This window comes from Vidua chalybeata, chromosome Z (assembly GCF_026979565.1).
Source record: "Vidua chalybeata isolate OUT-0048 chromosome Z, bVidCha1 merged haplotype, whole genome shotgun sequence".
Taxonomy (NCBI): domain Eukaryota; kingdom Metazoa; phylum Chordata; class Aves; order Passeriformes; family Viduidae; genus Vidua; species Vidua chalybeata.
The window spans coordinates 52,130,750-52,152,931 of NC_071570.1; the positions used below are offsets into that span (position 1 = coordinate 52,130,750).

The 22,182-nt window shown below is 40.6% G+C and overlaps 1 protein-coding gene across 1 annotated transcript in view; it reads left to right on the forward strand.

The window, feature by feature from the left end:
* The window catches only part of SVEP1 (sushi, von Willebrand factor type A, EGF and pentraxin domain containing 1), a 116,625-nt gene that overhangs the window by 72,273 nt on the left and 22,170 nt on the right, over positions 1 to 22,182 (forward strand). The window contains exons 29-40 of the mRNA XM_053932392.1: positions 2,347 to 2,470; positions 2,975 to 3,145; positions 5,201 to 5,374; positions 8,309 to 8,428; positions 9,190 to 9,366; positions 10,085 to 10,169; positions 10,491 to 10,682; positions 12,548 to 12,715; positions 14,614 to 15,286; positions 16,691 to 19,470; positions 20,648 to 20,873; positions 21,971 to 22,126. Coding sequence (XP_053788367.1) covers positions 2,347 to 2,470; positions 2,975 to 3,145; positions 5,201 to 5,374; positions 8,309 to 8,428; positions 9,190 to 9,366; positions 10,085 to 10,169; positions 10,491 to 10,682; positions 12,548 to 12,715; positions 14,614 to 15,286; positions 16,691 to 19,470; positions 20,648 to 20,873; positions 21,971 to 22,126 — 5,046 coding nt within the window. The remainder of the gene's footprint in view (positions 1 to 2,346; positions 2,471 to 2,974; positions 3,146 to 5,200; positions 5,375 to 8,308; positions 8,429 to 9,189; positions 9,367 to 10,084; positions 10,170 to 10,490; positions 10,683 to 12,547; positions 12,716 to 14,613; positions 15,287 to 16,690; positions 19,471 to 20,647; positions 20,874 to 21,970; positions 22,127 to 22,182) is intronic.

Here is a 22,182-nt window from a genome sequence, read left to right on the forward strand (position 1 = left end):
ATGCTGTTGGTCCTCAATATTTGCACAGTGCACAGCTGGCCAGTACTCAGCTCACTGGTTGCCAGAGTCCCTAAGTTCTTTTCCACAGAGTTTTTTCCTGCTCTTGGCTTTCCTCGCCTATATTGTTCAGAAGTTTTTTCCTTCCCATTTTTCCTTGTTGAATTTTTGAAGTCTGGGTTTGCCCTTTACTCCAACCTGTCAAGGTGCCTATGCATGCAACTCTGTCCTTGAGCACACTGACTGGTGATATCACTGGCTTGATATTATCTGCAAACCTGATGACAGTGCTCCATCACTGCTTCCTGCTCATTAGTATTTCTATCCTGAATGTCAGTAACACTTGAACAACAAAGACAAATGTTTAAAGTTAGAGGCATTTCTCTGGGGAAGAATCTTTGGATTACAAGGTTTTGCTATTCTGATTTTTCTTAACGTTGTATCACTAATTGGTGGTTTATAGCTGTTTGTTATCCATGATCCAAATAAGAAATAATAAAATGAATAGATAAAAAAGTAAAGTAGAATCTTTGCTTCCAGCATCCAGATGTCTCCTCTGTTTATTTCTCTGGTTTTTTACTACTTTGCCTCTCTGACAGGTTTAAAACTACCCAACCATCTGCTACGGTCCTTGGCTTTTAGGGTCACCAACTGTTGCATTGCCAATCAGATCTTCAAGTTTTTGTCCTCTAGCAGTTTTGAAGCTGATAAGCATACATATGATTTTACAGGGCACACTGGTGAAGAGTTTTAAGTGCAACTTTCTGAAACTTTCTCAGTAGTTGCCCCTCTTTAATGACACGTCTGATTGAATTCCAACTTGCTTCATATGCAATAGAGTTAGGACAAGGAAGAAAATCCTGCCATTCATTTATAGTTATCCATATTACTAATCTGAAAAGACAGATGTAACACCAGACAGGAAGCTAAGCTAAGTAAGCTTCCTATACAATTTTTACCTCATTCATTTCAGAGATTGGAACAGTAAAATAATCTGTTATCATTAGGTTTATTCTGGCCAGCTGGAACTATTCATTAAGTCTTAACTTTCTATTCTCAGCCATAAAGGACAGCAAGGCGACAGAATATGTTGCTTAGTGAGTAAAGGATGGTGGAATCTAGTCTGTAAGATTTTTCATTGCATGCTTTAGCTGCTTATTCACTTGCACATTAATTTTGTATAGGTTAACTGTGACTTTGGTAGCTTTGTTGTTGAATAGACAGCAACAGAAATATGAGTCGTTTATAGGAAACTGTGAGATCCTTTCTGGCCCTCCATTCACCATCATACAGCTTGAAAGGGCGATTCCCAAACTTGTTTTTCCTACATTATTAATTTTTTCATACAGATTCCTTGCAATTTGTTTGCAGCCTTTGGCCTAAGCAGTTTCCATTGGCACAGATTGCTGAAATGAGAATTTTGAAATGGCCTCAGAATAAACAGAGAACATCAGTTCCTTCTCCAGCTATCCTGACTCTAGAATAAAGTCCAGTCTGCCTCAGTGGGTTCAGAGTAGGGGCAATATGAGAACAAATCACTCCAAAGTTCATGTACCTTTCCTTCTCACAAGGATAGGCACTGTAGAACATTATTCTTGGTAGTTGAATTTATCTACTGGAAATTTGACAGAAGGCAATCACCCATCTGAGAACACTTTTCCATCAGAGACATATGACCAGATCTTCCCTCAAGATACTAATCTGCTGTTGGTCTAATAGTGTGTTCCTTTGTTCCTCCTGTACTTAGCTGGCCTATGTAGTTCCTGTTTCTATACTCCCTGTCCCGTTTTTGTTGGGCCTCACCTACAGTGTTGTAGAGAGTCTAGTTAATACAGTTCACACAATTTGTGTTCTGGAAACAGCTAATTACTTTATTAAGCTTCTCCTTTTTGTGTTTCTGTCTCTTATTGTGGTGCAGTGCTAGCAGTTTTCAGAATACAGATCTTGAACATTAAGTTCCTTTTGGCTCCTATTTGACATTTTTTGCAAATAGATAAGTGTTCTCTTCAGGTTGCAGCCTCGTTACTGTCTTTTCCTATGATATGGATGTGTTCTTCTTTTACACTAACAAATGCAATTGTGTCTCAAGAACTGTGTTCAATACCTTGTTTGTATGTCAAGTAGTCCTTCAGGTAGTGACTCAACACTAACTCTCCATATCTAGATAGATTATAAGAACAGAATAACAAGTACTTCAGCCAGGAACCTCTTGTACTAGAAAAGATGAGCATTACTCCCTCAAGGATATGTTCTACTGTTGCATACACATATGAAGGGAATATTTTTTTTTAATATTCTTTTCCTACACTGTCCTTAAACATCACCTAACCAACTGTTTTAAATCCATAGGTAGAATCTCTGGCTACATCCTGTCCAGAAGAACTGCAAAAAGGAAATGTACTAGCCTGGCCAGATTTCCTGCCAGGAGTTGTTGGAAGAGTGAAGATAGATTACAAGAGTATATTTTGTGCTGGTTAGAACTTTACTTCCTAGAACCCATTTTTTTTATGAGCAATACTACAAGACTCTTTTATGGGGTCAACAAGATAGCTTGCGGCCTTTGCTCTACTAACCTTGAATAAATTATTTTGATAATTTGACAGTTAGAACATGCAGTCCTTCATTCTTCAAATTCCAGGGTTTTGTAAAAAAAGTTCATTGAAATCTCTGACAAAAACTTATTGCTTCCTGAATTGAGATGGGAAAAGACTGAAGGTGGTAGTAGATCAGGAAAAAAAAATACTGTGTTTTATTCTAATAATCATTGTATGGTATTAAAATACCTGCTGCCTCCTTGCTTCTTTTTCTGTAGATTCCTTTTCTGAATTTATATGTTGATGATTCTAAAAACCCTTTGGACCCAAGTGGGATGTAGCATGCATAACATTTAGGAAAGCTTAAGATAAATCATATAACCAATTTATTCATTTCAGCATGTAGCTGTACCTCTTACTGAATGCATATATTCTGTTCACAGATTGTCCATCTTTGCAAGGATCCATACCACATCTGCGGGCCTCTTCTGCTGATTTGAAGCCAGGGTCAAAAGTGAGCCTTTCCTGTGACCCAGGGTTCCAGATAGTGGGAAACTCTGTTCAACACTGCCTTAACCTGGGACAGTGGACACGGCCTTTTCCCCGATGTGAAAGTGAGTTGTCTCAGTGAGCTGGCAGGATTAAGAAACCCTGATATTTATTTGGATCCTATCACTATTCATGGCCTGGTTTTTTTTGCAGCTATCATACACTTGAATCCATCCATGTTACAGCGTAGACATATATGCTTAAAACTAAACTCATGTTTTGCTGAGCAGAAACTGTATCATAAGCAGGTTCTTATATGTTTTTCAGTCAGTTTTTAACATCCAGGGCTGTTAGAGAAATTAGTCCATTTGGATCAGCAATCTGGTATTTTCCTCCTCTGCGGCATCAGGAATGTGGAAGATGCACAGGAAATGCTAGAATATCTCTGTGATTTTTAGATTTCACTGAGAATGTCTGGTTTGAAGTAGAAGCCTTGACTTTAGTAAGTTATGACCTAATTTCTTTAAAGGCAGCAGATATTTATGTTAGGACTTGGAAGTGCACCAAGATTTACAGGATTTCTTCAAAGAAACTGAACTGTATGCATTCAGGCTGCCAAGTTTCTTTTGATTCTATGATTCCTGCTCCTGCTTTCTCCTTTCCTTTGGTCCTCCTCTGTTGTGACTGCATATGTGATTGCAGTTGCTTGTGTTGGAGCTGATTACATTTTTCATTTCAGCAGAATAGTAAATTAGCTTCAGAAATAGATATTGCATAATCCTAGAATTTATATGCAGTTTGGAGAAAATGTGTTAAAAATGCCTTTAAAATAGTTTGATCTAAATTTTAATGTCTTCCTCTTTATTCAGTTATTTGTAGCAAAAGTCTCATCTTCTGTGTAAATAACAGCATGCCCGTAAGGATTTACCCAAAAGCAAGTCCTGATGAGCAGAAGGAAAGCTCACTGGCAGAGACAGCTCTACACTTTCTTGGTGTGTAATATGTGACAACTGCCAGAATCCTATTAGTGTTTCTGATTTCTCTGCATTGGGCCAAGCAGTTTTACCTGCTGAGCACAGAACTGAGACAGAATAGGGCTGACCTGCCACAAACAGACCTTTGGCCTTTACTTTCAAGGTACCTGCTCCACAAGGACGTGATAAATGAAAGTTACTTGAAGATACCTATTTCCTGCTACAATGAACTTTAGTCTATACTAATGGTGTAGGCCTGAAAAAGTACTGACTGAATCAGGCTCAGTGTAATCACTGTCTTCACCCACCAGGATACTTTCCCTCTTCCTAGTGCTACATACCCCCAAAACCACAGATGCCTGAGAGCTTGTCATTGTTACAGGCTCTCCAGGTCTATTCCTTCCCAGCAAGTACTTGGCTTCCATAACTATAGGCTTTAAATTCTTGTTGTGTGATCCTTGCACACAGCTAGGGGACTAGGACTTGCTATAACCCATGTAGCTACAAAGATGAGCTGTGTAGCTGTTGGAATAAGTTCAAGCCTTTTTGATTGAGATAAAGATGCACAGAAGCAATTCTGCTAGAATTAACAAAAGCCTCTGGTAGGCAGGTACAGGGATGTTTTCTGCTGGCACAACTGGGATCAGATGGGATTATTTACTATAGTCAATTTAAGGGATACCCAGGGTTGTATGTGAAGTCAGTTCCAATCTCTCCATCATTCATGTACTCCCTCATCTCAGGCCAGGACTGTAACTGTTAGCAGTCTCTGTTGGCTACTTTTGCAGTGTTTAAACACAGCAATCCTGAACTAGATTTTCAGCAAAGGGAAGTAACAACAAAAACAAGGCAATCTCAGTTTTCCTTTTTGTTTATCAAGGATTATTTCTTATCAGAAGTGTTCTGTGACTGAAGGGCATCTGCTCAGATCTCAGCCACAGATGTCTCCTCCAGACCTAGTAAAATTTTCTTAGACGGACCTGGAAAGTCCGGCTAAGGCTCTTATTGAGAAATGCCCAGAAAACAAGACCCTCCACTAGACCTGGACTTGATTAGCTACTTCAGAAAAGGACTGGACCCTCTTGCTAATGGAATAGTACAGCTGCAGAGAAAAACATGTGATAGGGGCTCTAATGTGAAATTATTCTGAAGATGATATGTGTTTGCTCTACTAATGCCTGTGCCCTCTTTTAACCCATGTTGCAGGAATCAGCTGTGGAGTGCCTCCGACTTTAGAAAATGGATTTTATTCAGCTGAGGACTTTTTTGCTGGCAGTACTATTACCTATCACTGTAACAGTGGCTACTATTTGTTGGGTGACTCCAGGATGCTCTGCCTGGACAATGGAAGCTGGAACAGTATTTCACCATCATGCCTTGGTAAGACGTGCCATACATTTTGATGCATGCACTGACAATCTCACACTTCTCCTGTGCCCTTAGGTTTGAGCAGACATTCATTCTGAAACTGTGGAGGCTAACCACAGTCTCAGAATCATAATCCAAAATATTCACTTTTCTGAAATACTATGCTTAGCCTTATGTGAAACAAAAACTACATTCTGTCACCTTTTTCTGTCCATCATCTTGTATGCCCCACATCCTGCATTTATCAAACATATATAAAATTATATAGGCCTGCATTGCACTCCCAGCCTTTCTCCTTCTGTGTCCTGAAATCCTTGCATTCTGTGCTTCTGACCTGTGCATTTTGTTGTTCTACAGTGTTTTTCAGGCAGTGTCCCATGCTCTCTGACCAGGTACTTTTAGATATTTCACACATGGACATTGTACTATTTAATATCAGATTTATTCACCTGAAGACAGTAGATGCTGCACAGGATCTCCTATCAAGCCGAGTGATACAAAATGTACTGTATAGCACAACAGAGACAAATTCAAGTTATTTAACAAAATACAGCAATTGTAATACACAGTTTAGGCATAATTCCAGTGTGTTTCCCATTATCAAGCTCTGTAATATGTTCACCATCATGACCTTGCACATTCCCAGTAGCTGGGCATGAATGTGTGGGTTAAGGTCAGCTCAAGCCCATTAGGAGTTATCTGACATTTATACCTCAGTGTACCTATTTCCCCTCCTCCATGCTGGTCTGGCTAACTCAGGAAGACATTCACACTCTTTAATGAGATCAAGGAGAAGCATTTACACCGCCAGCTGATCAACTCAACTGTCAATTGATGTTTACCTAAATGAAAGGCCACCTTGCTGTCTCCTTAGTCCCTAACTTAATGGGCAGATCACCTCTGCCAGTGTTCTCTGAGCCTTTTTTCCACTGTGGGTTTTTTTTTGGTGAGTCAGACATGCCTACCAGCAAGCAGCTGTAGCATTGAGAGGGCTGGGACACAGTTCATACAGTTGCCACACGGTAACTTACTTGCCGCTCAGATAGATATGATGTGCCAGGTGTAGCGGCACAAACTGAAAGATGTGGCAGGCTGGCATTGTACTGTGTACAATGGACTAGGTGTCACTGGTCTTGCAGGGCCACATCTCCAGCCTACCCCTGCTGGAATCCACTAGCTACCTGTACTTGGATTGCTGCATCTGGTTGTACTGGACCTTAGCCATGCCTCAAATAGGAGTTGCACAGTAAAAAACTGGCAAGATTTGTGTTTGATTTGACTCCTAATTCTTTATTGGTATAGCACATTTTCTTTTTTTCATTAAGACAAGCTATAGAAATGCCCAAAGTCTTTTAGTTCTGCCAAAATTCACTTTGGAGTAGGATCCATCTAGTTTCATAGCATCCTATCCAGCAGCACTCCTTCAAAATCTACAAACAGCATCACAGGTGTGTTGAGGCTTTCTAAATAGTTCAGCTTCCACACTGTAGGAGTCACAATGTTCAGAAGGAAAAAGCCTGTGCCCCATCTTCCAGCTTGCCTCACCTCTCTTAAAGCAGCATTATGGGAAAATGAAAATGAGAGTGGATTTGGCACTCTGACCCACCATTTACCTTTCTGACTCATGCTTCAGGGAGTTGCTAACAAAACCTGGTACACCTGTGCCCTGAAGCATTCCTTTTGTTCTGTTAGGGTCTGATTCACAGTGTAGTTCCACCCCATTGGAAGTCTCTTGCCTAACAAGACATTACAGAAGAAGCAGTCATTCCAGTTCTGCTGTGCTAGCAGTTTGCATTCTCCTGGTACTTGTGTAGTTGGCAACTGTCTTGGTATTACTGTGCAGCTGTCCTGCTGCATAGCAGAAAGAAACTCCTTTTCTTTACAATGTGTTGTGGTCTTTTCATGCTGATCAGACTCATCCAGCAGTGAAGAGTAAACCCTCCAATTCAGTAGATTTTCTTGCTTTTTTAACCAGTGCTTTTTTTACTGGAAATGGACAAGGCACACAAACTGTGTGTCTGCAAGGTATACCTAGTTCAACAGCTGTCCTGTAGCAGGGCATTTAGATGAAGAATTGTTTTACCTCTCTCTAATGCTCTGAAACAAGCACATTTATAGACAGAAAGTAATCCCTGAGACTAATCCCTGATGCCAGCACTTTTCCATTAGACACTTTGAAATTGACTCTGCAATTTTGACTTATTGTTTTCATATGAAGGACATTTCCTTACTGTCAAGATTAAAAGATTTTATGAAGTATTCTGGAGTGAGGAATTTTTTGTTTTTAATTTTGCTGCATTGTACCAAAGTACATGGATCATAAATTATCAATTGGGATTTTTAGGTGCTAATGTCATGTAAATAGTTAATTACAATAACTAACATATTTTGGATTAATTTTAACTTTTCTGGCAACTGCAGGCTCTTTTTGGGCCTAGTCTAATTCTCTTCATCGAAGATGGGGCTCTAATATTTTCAGAGTATCTTCCCTCTTGACTAAGTTTTCCTGTCTTATAAGTAGGAAGGTTGAGATAGAGATGATTTCCCAAGCAAGAGTTTAATGCAAAAATCCTTCCTCAGAGTATTTATGCAGTAACAATAATTACAATATCTGTTCTTTTGCAGTTTGGAAAACAGATACTTTATGTTGAAGTAGTGGCTGAAAGTTAGTAACATTTATCTCTGATTTTCTCATATTGTGCAATATTGTCAAGTAAATTATAATTAAAATTGTAATAAAACTTCACAGTGAGTTATAAATATTTGTTTAAATATTTAGCATTTTTACCAATGGATGAAAAATGTTATTGCAGTAAGTGATTTTTAATTATACTACTTCAAGTAATTCCTCTTGACAGTAAGACAGAAATTTAAAGCAAATGCTTGCTACAAATAACACACTAGAGTCGTGGGTTTTGTGGGTTTGTTTTGTTTTGTTTTTTGCAGATGTTGATGAATGCGCTGTTGGATCAGACTGTGATGAGCACGCATCTTGTCTCAACACAAACGGATCCTATGTTTGCACTTGCATCCCTCCTTACACAGGAGATGGTAAAAAATGTGCAGGTATGGGAAAGAAAAACATCCAGCTAGCCTTTCCAAGATTCTGTATAGGCCAGTATCCTGCCTTCCAGTTGCGAGACAGTAACTGAATCTAGGACAGGCATGCTTTCATCTCCAGGTCAGTTTAGTCTGGATGGGGCTGTGATAAAGTGTCTCCTTTTGTTTCTAAAAAACTCACCTCTCCGTATGGATACGGCTGTCATTGGGATGCTGCTCCAAGACATACACACATACAAAAACCTTATTGCACACAGAGCACAAGACCTGGGAAGGCTACAGTGTTTCACTTCTCAGAACAGAGCTGTGCAGCGAAGAAATATTTTAACACAGGCTTCTGAGTAAGGCTAGAGCTGCCTGTGGAAACATTAAACAAGGTAACTTTGGATGAAGATAACTAGACAGTGGCATAGGTTGTCATAAAAGGTAGCTGAGCAGTTTTCCTGTTCAGGGATGGACATGCTGGAATGGGCTTTCGCTCACAGAGGGAGAAATGACTGTAAGATGTGTTTGCTTCTGACAAGGAATGTAAACTCTGTTACAGAGGGCTCTTCCATGTCAAGATTAGCTTACTTGCATGAGTCTTCAGTGTCTGTCACTTACACATAAAACAGAAAAGACTGTAAACTACTTATGTAAATTACTTTAGTGTTTTCCATGTGCTTTGCCTTCCTGCTTTCAGCAAATTCCCAAGGATATCTCCTGTAATTTGTTCATAAAACCTGACACATAAATATATTATTCATAGTTTCCCTCTTCCTCCTCAGAACCTGTGAAATGCCATAATCCAGGAAATCCAGAGCATGGCCATTTACATGGTGATACTTACAGTGTTGGCAGTCAAGTAACATTTTCCTGCCAAGAGGGGTTCCAGCTAACAGGAGCAACAAAACTTACTTGCATGGAGTCTGGAGAGTGGAGCCACCCAACACCCTATTGTAAAGGTTGGTTCCTAGGGCTAATGCATGATGAAATGTGACTTTAACATTAGACAGATGGAAGGGCCAAAGTAATAGTGAAAAGCCTTTAGAGACCATGGCAGCTTATGAAACCCTGTCCTAGCAGATCTGGATGTCAGTGTTGAAGTCTTTGTTTTCTTAAGACATAAGCACAGTTGTCATGTTTGTAGTTGTTCTCTCTTACACAGATTCTCCAGTGTGTCAGAGGTATAGACTCAGTCTAATGCAAGCATTAGAAGTGTTCTTCTAATTCTTCTCCACCCAGCCTTCCATTTTCAAGCAATTAAACCAGAAAGGACAGGCTGATGCATGTACATAGTCATGGTATAATAGCAGAAATTGCTTCTTTAGAAAACCAGAACAAATGAGATGAAGCAAAAGGTAAAGTGAATAGTTGACAAAGACTGTCTAAGCAAAAAACCAATTACTTTGTCCATAGAGAGAGGCAGATATGGAGTCCTCTTGATAGCCAAGCATGTGGTTTGTAGAGCAGTTATAACTACCTACTTCCAATTAGTTCAGTTTCTCAGTAAGGTGAATTCAGATAGTCTTAAATGTCATTTACAGATTAGTCAAGAACTCATTGTTACCTAGGGCTTTATACTTCTTCAAATCTTTTCAGAGAAAACAAAGAAAATCCTAATTTTCTGTTCATTTTTGTTTGTGTTATATCAACCTGTCTTGTATTCCTGTCTTTTTAAAGCTATATCCTGTGGTGTTCCAGTTATTCCAGAGAACAGTGCCATTTTTGGCTCAAATTTTACATACCATAATAAGGTGGTGTACAGGTAGGAATTCAGTATGTTTGAAGTGCTGTATTATTGACTTATTATCAGTATGATTGACAGTCTGGCAGCAAATAAGAGTATGGCTGAATTGAGAGATTGGTTGAAATAAAGGAGAGGAGCAAGATGGGATTAAAATAATGGAAAGACATCTGGTTATAGAGTGGCTGTTCATTAGCAGAGCTGAATGTTTATTCCAGTATTACTTCTCTATTTCCTGAAAAGAAAGATGGTTTATGCAGGTGTGGATGATGAGAAAAAAGGGATGGCTGATTATATTGTGCATGAAAGGCTCTGTGTTTGATAGCACTTCTTCCAATGCAGATGCAATGATGGATACAACTTGGTGGGTGAAAAGGAAATTCTGTGCCTTGCTAGTGGCATTTGGAATCATGCTCCCCCCTCCTGTGAAATGGTGATGTGCCCTAGCCCACAGGACATCAGCAATGGAAAATACACACTCAGTGGCACAGCCTACCTTTCCTCTGTATCATACACCTGTGACAATGGATACAGGTAAATGCACAAAGATTCCTAAGCCAAATGCAGGTGGCATGCTTGTTAGAATGTCTGACTTACATCTGAAAGAGAAAAAGCTGAGATCATTGCTCAGAATGATAAAATACTAAAACAGAATTGCAAAAAAAAACTTCTTTATACCTTGAGGGTACTTTCTGTATTTTATCCTGAACTAGAGCAGTTCAGAATAGTCACTCAAGATTTGCTATATGCATTATGTAATGCTTTCATTTTACCATCAAACTCATAAAAATATTTTGAATATTCAGAGAAACAGTTTTCATTATTTCTAAATGTCTCATACCTCTACAACTGTAGTTCATATTATTTTTGCTATTAATTTACAACACCTTTTGTGAAGGAACTTTCTGGAAGTTACTAATTTACTCCTTGAACTCTTTGTACTAGTAATTAATTCTAAGGTTTTGTTCTGTTTTTAATTTGTAAGCAATTATACTGCAAATGCATCTTTAACATGCTGCAATTAAAAATTAACCCATTAATGCTATATCCAAGGATGTGGCTTTACATGCAGGTTTCTGCCTCCCCTGATACTCAGACATAAGTGGTCCCATATGGGCCTGTTTAGGGATGATTATTTTCTATATTTTCCTGCTGCAATCATTTCCTTGTCCAGATGCAGGCAGGTAGGTGAGGTGTGATCATTTGGTGAAAGTTTTAATTACATTAGTACAAATAGATAACTCAGCTGCAGTTCAGTGTAGTGTTAAGTCATAGATTCACATTGTGAATTTATCTGCACCCCACTAAACCAGGCAGTACAATGAGTTTTTTGACAGTGGACTTTGGACATATAGGCAGCAAATACCACGTCAATTTTGATTCTTTGTCTTTACCTGTCTACCATAGCTTGGTGAGAGAGATCCTCTCTCCTGTGGTTACCACTCCAGAGGAAGCCCTCTCAAACAGTGTCCATCTTATGCATTATTTCTGGACCCAATCTCTTCCTTCAAGCACCTTTTAGGTGTTTTTAAACATATTGCCACAGGTCAGCAAAGTTCTACTTCTCTGACAAGGGCCTGTGCCAAATTTTTAAAGGCATTACAGGTCAGTGTTCTTTTCCGTTAACTTATTTTAGTCAGCTAAACATGGGGTTCTAATACCATTTGACACCAAATTGTAGGGAATCAGACACTCCCATGGAGGGCTCTCAGATATGATGTGGGCCCCACAGGGAACCCACAGACAGCTGACATAGCAGCTGGGGACAAGGGGTTTCACCAAGACATCTCAGGGAGGTCTTTCACACTCTGTTCAGACATCTGAGTCACACCATCTGAACCAATCCTGTTTCCTCAGATAAGGAAATCAAAAAAATACCGTCAATTTCAAATTCACTCAAACAATATCCTTTACTTCCTGAAAGAAATGAATACCTTTTTGTGAACAAATTTGAACTGGAGCATTTCCTTCAGTGTCCTGGGTGAAGATAGTGTTTTAAGTCCTTAAGTGAATCAGGTTTCAGGCAGAGGCTTAGTTGCAAATCTCAAGACTGGCTTGTTGTTGATGACATACAAATAAATTTTTAAGGTTAAACAAGTATTTATTTCTTTTGTGCTCAAAGATGGGCAAAGCTACAGCAAAATTGTGTGTATCTGCACAGAGCATTGAAGCTCCACAAGAAATCCACCAGCTTGCTCTTCGAAGTGATGTGAAGACCAGCTTTTTTTAATAGCATCAGAGTGTTTTTCCATGAACAAAGCATGAGATTCTGGCCCCTACTGAAGTCAGTGAGAAAGACTCCTTAGTTTCACTGGGGACAGAAAGCAAAGCAGCTCTTCCATTCTCTGTCCCTCACCCGGAATGAAATGGCAGCCTTAATAATGATCTTTGTGTCTCAGCCTTCAGGGATCTTCTGTACTTGTCTGTGCATCTTCAGGGAACTGGAACAGCACACCACCAGCATGCAAAATTGTGTCTTGTGGACCCCCTCCTGCCATCAAAGATGCAGTCATCAAAGGAGATAACTTTACTTTTGGAAACACGGTCTCTTACACGTGTAAGGAAGGGTATGTAGATTAGCACTACTGGATTAATATTCAGGTTGAATAAAACTGGTGCACTGTTTCACAAGTCCTTTATTACTGCACACTAATTCATTTTTACTACTTCTGTCTTAACTTTTTGGAAGTTTAATGGAATGGAGATTTTTTTGTGGGCGGTCAGGATAGTATGAGACACAGACATTTCTTAAATTAGTTTCAAGCAAACTGAATACACTCAGGAAGAAAAGAACAGAGAGGAATCAGGGGGAATGGTAGCACAATTCAATAGGAAACCTTTTTCCTTGGATTTACTATAGAACCAGTACTTCTGTGTTAAATTCAAGACTCTGATCATAGCAAATTCTTTATGTCTTATCAGGGTGTAAGAATGCTTTTGATGCAATTAAACAACTCTCTGTTGTGGTGTTCTAAATTCTATTTACTTAAAATAAACACTCTTTGTTTATTGAATGCATTATTTTAAATTTATTTTTATCTACTCTGTGTAGAGAAATTTTCATTAAAGAGGAGGCTCAGTTCTGATGACATTAAGCATGAAAGTATAATGCTGGACTCTGATCCTGCAAGAACCTTTGCACATGATAATCTTTACAGCCTGTAAGCAGTTCCATAAAATTTCTTGGAACGGTTCTGTCTAAAAGGCAGAGCAGATAAACAAAGCTTTTGCCAGTTTAGGTCCAAAGTGACTGGAGGATTTTCTGCTTTTTCTTGGTGTAAAAAGGTAAATTGACAAGCCGGCATTTTTCTTATAAATTGGCTTTGCAATGTTATTTGAAACATAATTGAAGCAAAGTATCTTTATTATGTTTTCTAGACTGTATTATGATTTTAAAAGCTGCTTTTCTTTCCTATTCAAGCACTTTAAATGGGGTAGGATAGCAGCATTTAAAGACTGTCACAGCTGTTTGCCTGTGACAGCGGATCATTTTAAACATTGGCACATGATAGGTTCTTTTTCTGGGGTCCAATCATGAGGCCTTGAAAACAAATCCTGCAAACCAGACAAAACAGTTTTGCAGATGTTGCTTCAAAATCTGAACAGCCTGTAGTTGGAAAGTCAATGGGGAATTTGCAGTAGTTATTGTTTCTTTGCTTTTTGTGAGACCACTGGGAAAAAAAAAAGAAAACAGTGAAAGGTACTGTGAGTACACTACTACCTGTTGCATATTTAAGCAGTAGGGGTTTAAGTGGGATGATGAGCCGCACAGATTAATGCCTGTCCCTGCATCCTAGAGACAGATTGGAGAACTACAGCTACACTAACAGTATTAATGTGGTAAAATTTTATTATAAATCATTTCATTGGGTTTTTTCCAGTCAGCATTAATTTTTTATTGGCTTTCTAGTATTTTTAACAGTGTCTTTTTAGGAATAAGATATTTTAAAATTGCTATATGCATTATTGGTAAGAGTATATCTGGGTAACTCACTAAGAGGTTTCACTTTGCTTGCAAGTGTGAAAATAGATTGATAGGGCTAATACAGAAACCCGAAAGGCCTTTCTAGGCTTTTCATCTCATTCTTTTCCAATCAGTTTTGCTAAACAGAAATAGTTTCTGAGTGGGATCATTTCCTTGGGGATTGCATGGACCATCACTGCACAATACTACGTTTATTGTAGTAGTTTGAGACAAAATGGAAGTTCAGAAATGGTCATTGGATAGACAGATGAGAGAGGCAATATGCACAAGGTGTGCTAGGATATATCCACCTTTGTGATATATCCATGGACATGTAGGCTTTAGGATGTTCCTTTTGAAGTTGATCATAGCTTTTCTAAAGGATCCTATTCTTCTGGGGTTCTAGCAAACAAGCTCATACTGAAAGGGCTTCAGGAAACCTTAGGTAGAGTTTGGCAGTGCTTGTATTTTTGACTTCCTATATGGTTTCCTTATCCACAGTTACACATTAGTTGGCCCTGAAACCATAGAGTGCTTAGCCAGCGGCAAGTGGAATGTGAGCCACCAGCAGTGCCTGGCAGTATCCTGTGATGAACCACCCCATGTGGAAAATGCATCACCAGAGAGTGGCCATCGCCTCTTTGGTGATATAGCTTATTACTTCTGCTTGGATGGTTACAGCCTGGCTGATAACTCTCAGCTGCTTTGCAATGCAGAAGGGACATGGGTGCCTCCAGAGGGCAGGGACATGCCCCACTGCATAGCTGATTTCTGTGAAAAGCCATCCACCGTCTCATACAGCATCCTGGAGTCCATTAGTAAATCCAAGTTTGCAGCTGGCTCTGTTGTGAGCTTCAAGTGCATGGAAGGCTTTGTTCTGAACACTTCAGCCAAGATCGAATGCCTCCGAGGGGGCCAGTGGAATCCTTCTCCTCTGAGCATCCAGTGCATCCCTGTTCGCTGTGGAGAGCCTCCCCACATTAGCAATGGCTATGCCAGTGGGTCCAACTACAGCTTTGGAGCAGTGGTGGCTTACAGCTGCAACAAGGGGTTCTACATCAAGGGAGAGAAGAAGCGGACCTGTGAAGCCACTGGCAACTGGAGTGGCAGCTTGCCCACATGCCACCCAGTGTCCTGTGGAGAACCACCACAGCTTGAGAATGGCTTTATTAAGGTACAAAATTAGTTTTCTCATCTGCCTGGTACCAAGGCAAACTGAATATATCTTCACAACTGTTGCTGTTGGGGTTTTCTTTCTTCTGTTTTGATTTTCTGTCAAAACTGAGGAAGTACATGATTGGATAGAAAAAGGAAAGGGAAAAGTGGGTGGATTTGCAGCAAAATCATATCTGAAAAGAATGAATACTTCCATGGGATTTCCTATCATAAAGTGGGTTATCAGTTAGGAAACTCAAGATGCATTATTAAACTGATTTCCTTAATGTCTTATTCGTCATTTGTTTGGTTCTTGGGTAGCTTTCAAGTGCATTCTTATATTTGAAGTATTGATGCCAGTTCATAAGCCTTGCTCTTTTCACTGCTATGAGAAAAAATCTGATATACAATAGATAAATCACCTTGGGATAATTTTTCTTCCTTTGATGCAAGCACATTTCTTTACTGAAGTCAGAACTTCCCTTTCCTTAACAAATTAAATTGCAACGATGTGCTTTGCTTTGGTGCACAAGGATAATATTGTGGTAAGGAAGATCAAAACCACTATTATAAAAATTTAACATTGAATTTTTGAAGCATTTTTCTTCTGAGCATCCCTCTTCCTTCCTTAAATCCAGGGATTTAAGATACCAGGATACCAGATACCAGGGATACCAGATACCAGAGAATCTGCATTTGATGAATTTGGAGGGTGGAGGCTGACATTTCAGTTCCTACTGGGTTTCCTTCCTGGGTTTCCAGCAGTACTAGCAACAATTTCTGTTCAGACTCCCACACAGATGTATCTTCTAATTATGCATATCACTCTGTTTGTCTTCTTTAGGTAGGATCACTCCTTCATATATTCCTTACAGTTAGAGAAAAATTTTAATACCTCAATAAAGCCCAGACTGCAACTTTGAGGTGCTCCTCAGCTGCCTGCTCAAGGCCCTGCAGCTGCATATGTGGCATTTATAAATGTCTCCTAGCAGCAGTAGATTTGAGGGCTCCAACCTTAGATACACATAGAAGCTAAAGAATCGTGACAACAATAGGCCATTTGATGGTAGCTTCCCCTGATCCGTTTCTTTTCCATCTTCCTTTCCACTCCACACCTATTTTGGTCTCAAGGGTCAGGAAGGGAAAAAGCAGAGGAATAATTTTCTAGCTTTTACGTTTTAAGCCTTGAATTTTCTGTTTTCTTTTGAAAGTGGCCTCAGATTTCCTGAAAACAGAGTGCATTATTTGAGGCAAGATATTTTGTGCCAGTTACTTGCCTTCATTCCTTCTGAGACAGCCTTCACTGCTGTCAGGGGTTCAACTAGAAGCTAGACCAGGAGAACACAAGAAATTAAATCAGTCTCCTATTGCCCAAATCATGCATCTTCATTTCAGACATGTCTCTGTCTAAACTGTTTTCCAGGACACCACTGGACACTTCTTTGAAAATCAGGCAAATTATCAGTGTGACTCTGGTTACCAGATGGTTGGGAGTCCACTGTTTATCTGCCAAGCAAATCGACAATGGTACAGTGAATCGCCTCCTTACTGTGCTCCCCTCAGCTGTGGAAAACCACCATCCATCCAGCATGGCTACTCCAAGGGACAAACTTTTGATATGGGCTCCAAAGTTGAGTTCTTCTGTGATGAAGGCTATGAGCTGATGGGAGATGTTTCATGGACCTGTCAAAAGTCTGGGAAATGGAGCAAAAAGCAAAGCCCCAAATGTGTGCCAACAAAATGTCCAGAACCACCTCTGGCAGAAAATCAGCTGGTCTTGAGAGAAGTGTCTTACCAAGTCGGTGTTGTACAGTTCTCCTGCAAGGAGGGTTATGTTTTGCATGGCTCCTCTGTACTGAAATGCTTGCCATCCCAGCAGTGGAATGATTCCTTTCCCTTCTGCAAGGTTGTACAGTGCTCTGCACCTCCCTATATCCCCTTTGGGGACCCCTTGACTTCATCCCTTTATTTTGGCAGCACTGTGAAATATGTCTGTGTGGATGGGTTTTTGCTGAAGGGTGAGTCCACCATCAGATGCCAGGCTGATGGCTCATGGAGCTTGCCTTTGCCAGAATGTATTCCCGTGGAGTGTCCTCAACCAGAAGAAATTCAGAATGGCATAGTTGATGTGCAGGGCCTCACCTTCCTTAGCACAGCCCTGTACACATGTAAATCAGGTTTTGAACTGCTAGGGAACACAACTGTTCTCTGTGGAGAAGATGGACAGTGGCTTGGGGGAAAGCCAGTTTGCAAACCTATTCAATGCCCAAGGCCTAAGAAGATTCTCAATGGCAAATACTCATTCACAAATTTCCATTACGGGCAGACAGTTAGGTATTTCTGTGACAGAGGTTTCCAGCTCCAAGGGGAGGAAACACTAAGATGCCTAGAAACAGGAGAGTGGAGTACAGAGGTTCCCTCTTGCAAGGCCATAAATTGTCAGCCCCCTCAACCCATTGAGAATGGCTTTGTGGAGGGTGCAGATTATAGCTATGGGGCCATGGTCATTTACAGCTGTGTGCCAGGCTTCCAGCTGTCAGGCCTTGCCATGCAGACCTGTGAAGAATTGGGGTGGTCTAGCTCTACACCAGCCTGCCTTCCAACAGACTGTGGCCTGCCTCCTCACATTGACTTTGGAGAGTACGTGCAGTTGAGACATGGGGAAAGACGTTCTGACCAAGAGGGTGTTACAGAGAACCCCTCCCTTTCACATACGTTGCTGGCTGACAACATGAAGGACCTCAAAAGTTCCTTGAAGGAGGACAGTGCAATGCAGCTCACCACTTTCCTTTTCGGAACTATCATTTTATACACATGTTACTCTGGCTATGAGCTGCTGGGAAACCCCATTCTAGCTTGCCAAGAAGATGGGGCTTGGAACGGCACTGCCCCTGCCTGTGTTTCAATAGAGTGCACCTTGCCATCCCCCCCGGAGAACGGTTTTTTGCACATCACGGAGAACAGGCTCGGCAGTGCAGTGAGGTACACCTGCAGGCCAGGATTCATACTGGTTGGCTCTGACACACGACTGTGTTTGCCAAGTCGACAGTGGAGTCACACTGCTCCTTACTGCAAAGCAATAACATGCAATTCACCTACCCATCTTTTGAACGGGAAAATAAGAGGGGAAAACTACACTTATGGGAGTGTTGTCTACTATGAGTGCGATCCTGGTTACCAGTTAAACGGCCCCACAGAGAGGAGATGCCAAGAGAGCCAGAAATGGGATGGCAGTGAACCAATCTGCATTCCTATTTCCTGCAGCCCACCACCAGTTTTGGAGAACGGTCAGGTAACTGGAGAGGACTACACGTTCCAGAGACATACAGAGTATAGCTGCAACAAAGGTTTTCTGTTAAATGGGGACAGGAGTAGAGTCTGCCTTGCAAATGGAAGTTGGAGCGGAATCACTCCAGTTTGCAAAGCTGTGACCTGCCCTGTGCCACTGCCTCTTCCCAATGGGAGAGCTACTGGCTCAGATTTCAGCTTTAATAAAGAAGTGCACTATCACTGCAATGACGGTTATACCCTGCAAGGAGTGTCTACGCTTACCTGTCAGAGTGATGGTACCTGGCACTCAGAAGCACCACACTGTGAACCAGTCATTTGTGGACCCCCTGAAGACATCTCCCATGGCTCTCTGAATGGCTCAGCCTTTACTTTTGGGGAATTTGTCCACTATATATGCTTCCCTGGTTATGAGCTGCATGGCAATCCCTTACGGCAATGCCTGTCCAATGGCTCCTGGAGTGGAAGTCTTCCATCTTGCCTACCCTGTCTGTGTCCTACACCCCAGATTCAAAATGGGGTCGTTCTTGGTACAGATTTCAGCTGTGGGGTAAGTGTCCAGTTTCAATGCCTGGAGGGCTTCAAACTGCTGGGACCTCCTGAAGTCACCTGTGAGGCAGCTGGCAAATGGAGTTCTGGGTTTCCTCACTGTGGACAGATTTCCTGTGGTGCTCCACCCATCATCCCCAACACATATATCAATGGCAGCAGCTCTGAAGATGAGAACACAATCATCTATACCTGCTTGACAGGTTTTGTCATGAAGGAGGGTCCAGAACTGACTTGTGTGGAAACAGGTGCGTGGAAGAAGCCATACCCAAGCTGTGAGCCCTTAAGCTGTGGCCCACCACCATCTATTCCAAATGCAGAGGTTTTTGGGAGCACTTACACCTATGGAAGTAAGGTCCAGTACAGGTAAGTATGATGCTGCTATTCTGTTTTCATTAAAAGTCTCTGAAGGAATGAAGATGGAAGGTTTGTGTACCCTCAGTTAGTGCAAGTTTCTACATAGCCAGATTGACAAAGCCCACATTGCCATGTGCTTTATAAAATATTATTTGGACCACTCAGGAAAACTCCAGAAAGGCATTTCAGCCTGTTGGGCTGATGCCTCCACTGACTTTAATTTCCCATTTCCATTTGCTTTCTTATTCTTCTCCTCTGAAGCACTGGTTTCAACATACGGGTTTTGTTAGCGGGTGACAGCAACAGTCAGCAGGGTGTGCAGCTTCTCTCCTCTTCGCATTGCATTTATGTTTTCCTTCTGCTTCAGGCGGCTCTTGTAATACAAAAGGCTCGATATCCCTCTTATCCCATTTTCTGCACTGCAGCACTGTGCTGTCTGGAGCACTGGAGCAAGTTACTCCTTTGTCAGATACGAGAAACTGAGTTTTTTTGTTAATTTTATGAAGTGTATACACTGCAGATCTCTTTCTCCAAGATGAAGAAAGCCTTGGCCAAAGGAGAGATTTATTTTTGATGGTAAAAGCAAATAATGGTATGGGATAGAACTGGGACAGAGATAGCAGGTGGGTGAATTGAACAGTATCAGTCATTCCTATGCATCTTTAACAAGGTGAAGGGAGTACTTTTGCTGCCCACTAGTAAACCCACTAGTGCAAGCCAGTTGAGTTGTTCTTGGTAAAGCACCACTGAGTGAGCCTTGAGTGTCTAAGCAAATGGTCTGTGGTCAGGCTAAGGCTTGGTTTGTTCTCTTGTGAGATCATCTTTAGCATTGCTTGGTGCTCTCACACTCTTTACCTCACCAAAGGCCCTCCTAACAAAGAGATGGGCAGTGTAGAGACTGCACTAAAACTTCCAGTACCCTCTGAGTACTAAAGCCACCAACTCATTTTCCATTGTGATGCTACAGCAGCATGAAACAACTGGAAATTAAGTCTGAAGTCTCCAGCTCTTGCAACAGAATGAATTCAGTCCAGACATACTTCTTATAGGCTTACCTTGAAATAATAGAAAAATCTCAAGAGGTACTTATTAACAACTAATGCTGAAAAATTACTGTCCTGACTTTTTAATTTTTGGGTCATTCCTAGCTGTGTCTCTGTGGTCAGGTCTTCATGCTGTGTTGCAGATGTCTGGAAGGGTACACTATGGCGACAGAAGCGGATGTATGCACTTGCCAGGAAGATGGACAATGGTCCCCTCAAAGTATTTCCTGTTGCCCCAGAAAGTGTCCCCTTCCAGGAAATATCACTAATGTAATCGCACTTGGGAACAACTTCACTGTGAACACAAGCATCACTTTGTCATGTGTAGAAGGCTACACTCTGGTGGGAGCAAGCACATCTACATGCAAGGTATAGTTTCATTAGCACGGTTTTATTCTGCTGGTCATCTAGAATTCAGGAGTGCTTCTTATATCTTCCTTACCTTTTGGCCCTTAACTGGACTCAACAAAAAAATTCAAAGCGTATTCTGCAAAATATAGTGTGTTTAGTTGTTTCCCAAGAACAATTATTTGTTTTCTATGTATAGACTTTCAGAACAAGAAATTTTTTATTTCTTCTTCCATCAAAAGCTGAGGCTGTCTTTTAGAAAAGCATTCATTTTATCACATGCCAGGCATTAAATTATGGGAGATTTTTAAAAATTATGTCCAAGATTTCTAATGTATTTTGAGGGTTGCATGCAGAGCTTTATCTCCAGAATAACAGGCAGCAGACATTTTAATCCACTGAACACCTGTAGAAACTTGAATCCTCTGTTAAAGAACAAACATCTTAATCAATTCTGCTGGTAATCTCCTGTCACATTAGCTGTGGACAACCTCATCTTAACTTTGTAAATAGACTTTTAAAGTCACTAAGTATGCTTGTATGAGAAAAGCTGAGCATGTGTGGGTTTGCAGAGTAAGTCTTTCTTATGAAATGTTTCCCCCACATTTTGCTGTTTCAAATATCTGTAGAAGTAGTAGTAGTAGTTGTCTTTGACAAGTGTTTCTTCAGGTATCAGACTTCCCTTACTGACTCAGAGAAGTCTGCTGAAGCACTTAGTCATGGTGTTAGACATTCAAGCAGGAGAGAAAGACAAAACATGAAATCAGGCAGATGTACTTTTCATTCTTCTGATGTGTTCCCTGAGCAATTAGGTGACCTTGCACTAGTGAACTTGCTTTTCTAAGCTTTTTTCCCCATTTTATTTTTTGTTCCTTCTGTCTTTTAAATCTCAAGCTAAGTGTTCCTGCCAAAGATAACTCCAGTCTGTGTTAACCTCTTTAAAATGTTACTTAAATTACCAAGTTTTATAAAGGATTGAACAGATAATATTATATCTGCACACCCACAGCAACTGTATGCTCCTACTATGATTTTTCTTTTTCAATTGGATATGATGGCATATATAATTGCACATATAAAGCAGTGCTCTTACATTTCTAATTACATTTATTTTTCAGGAAAATGGTGTTTGGGTGCCACCATTTTCTGATGACATCTGCAGTCCTGTATCCTGTGGAACTCCAGAGTCTCCAGAGCATGGATTTGTGGTTGGCACTAAATACAATTACAAAGATGTGTCTCTTTATAAATGTGACTCTGGCTATGAATTACAAGTAAGCAAGCTCAAATCTCCAACACTCTAAGCTTTGAGTTCTCATTTTCAGTTCCT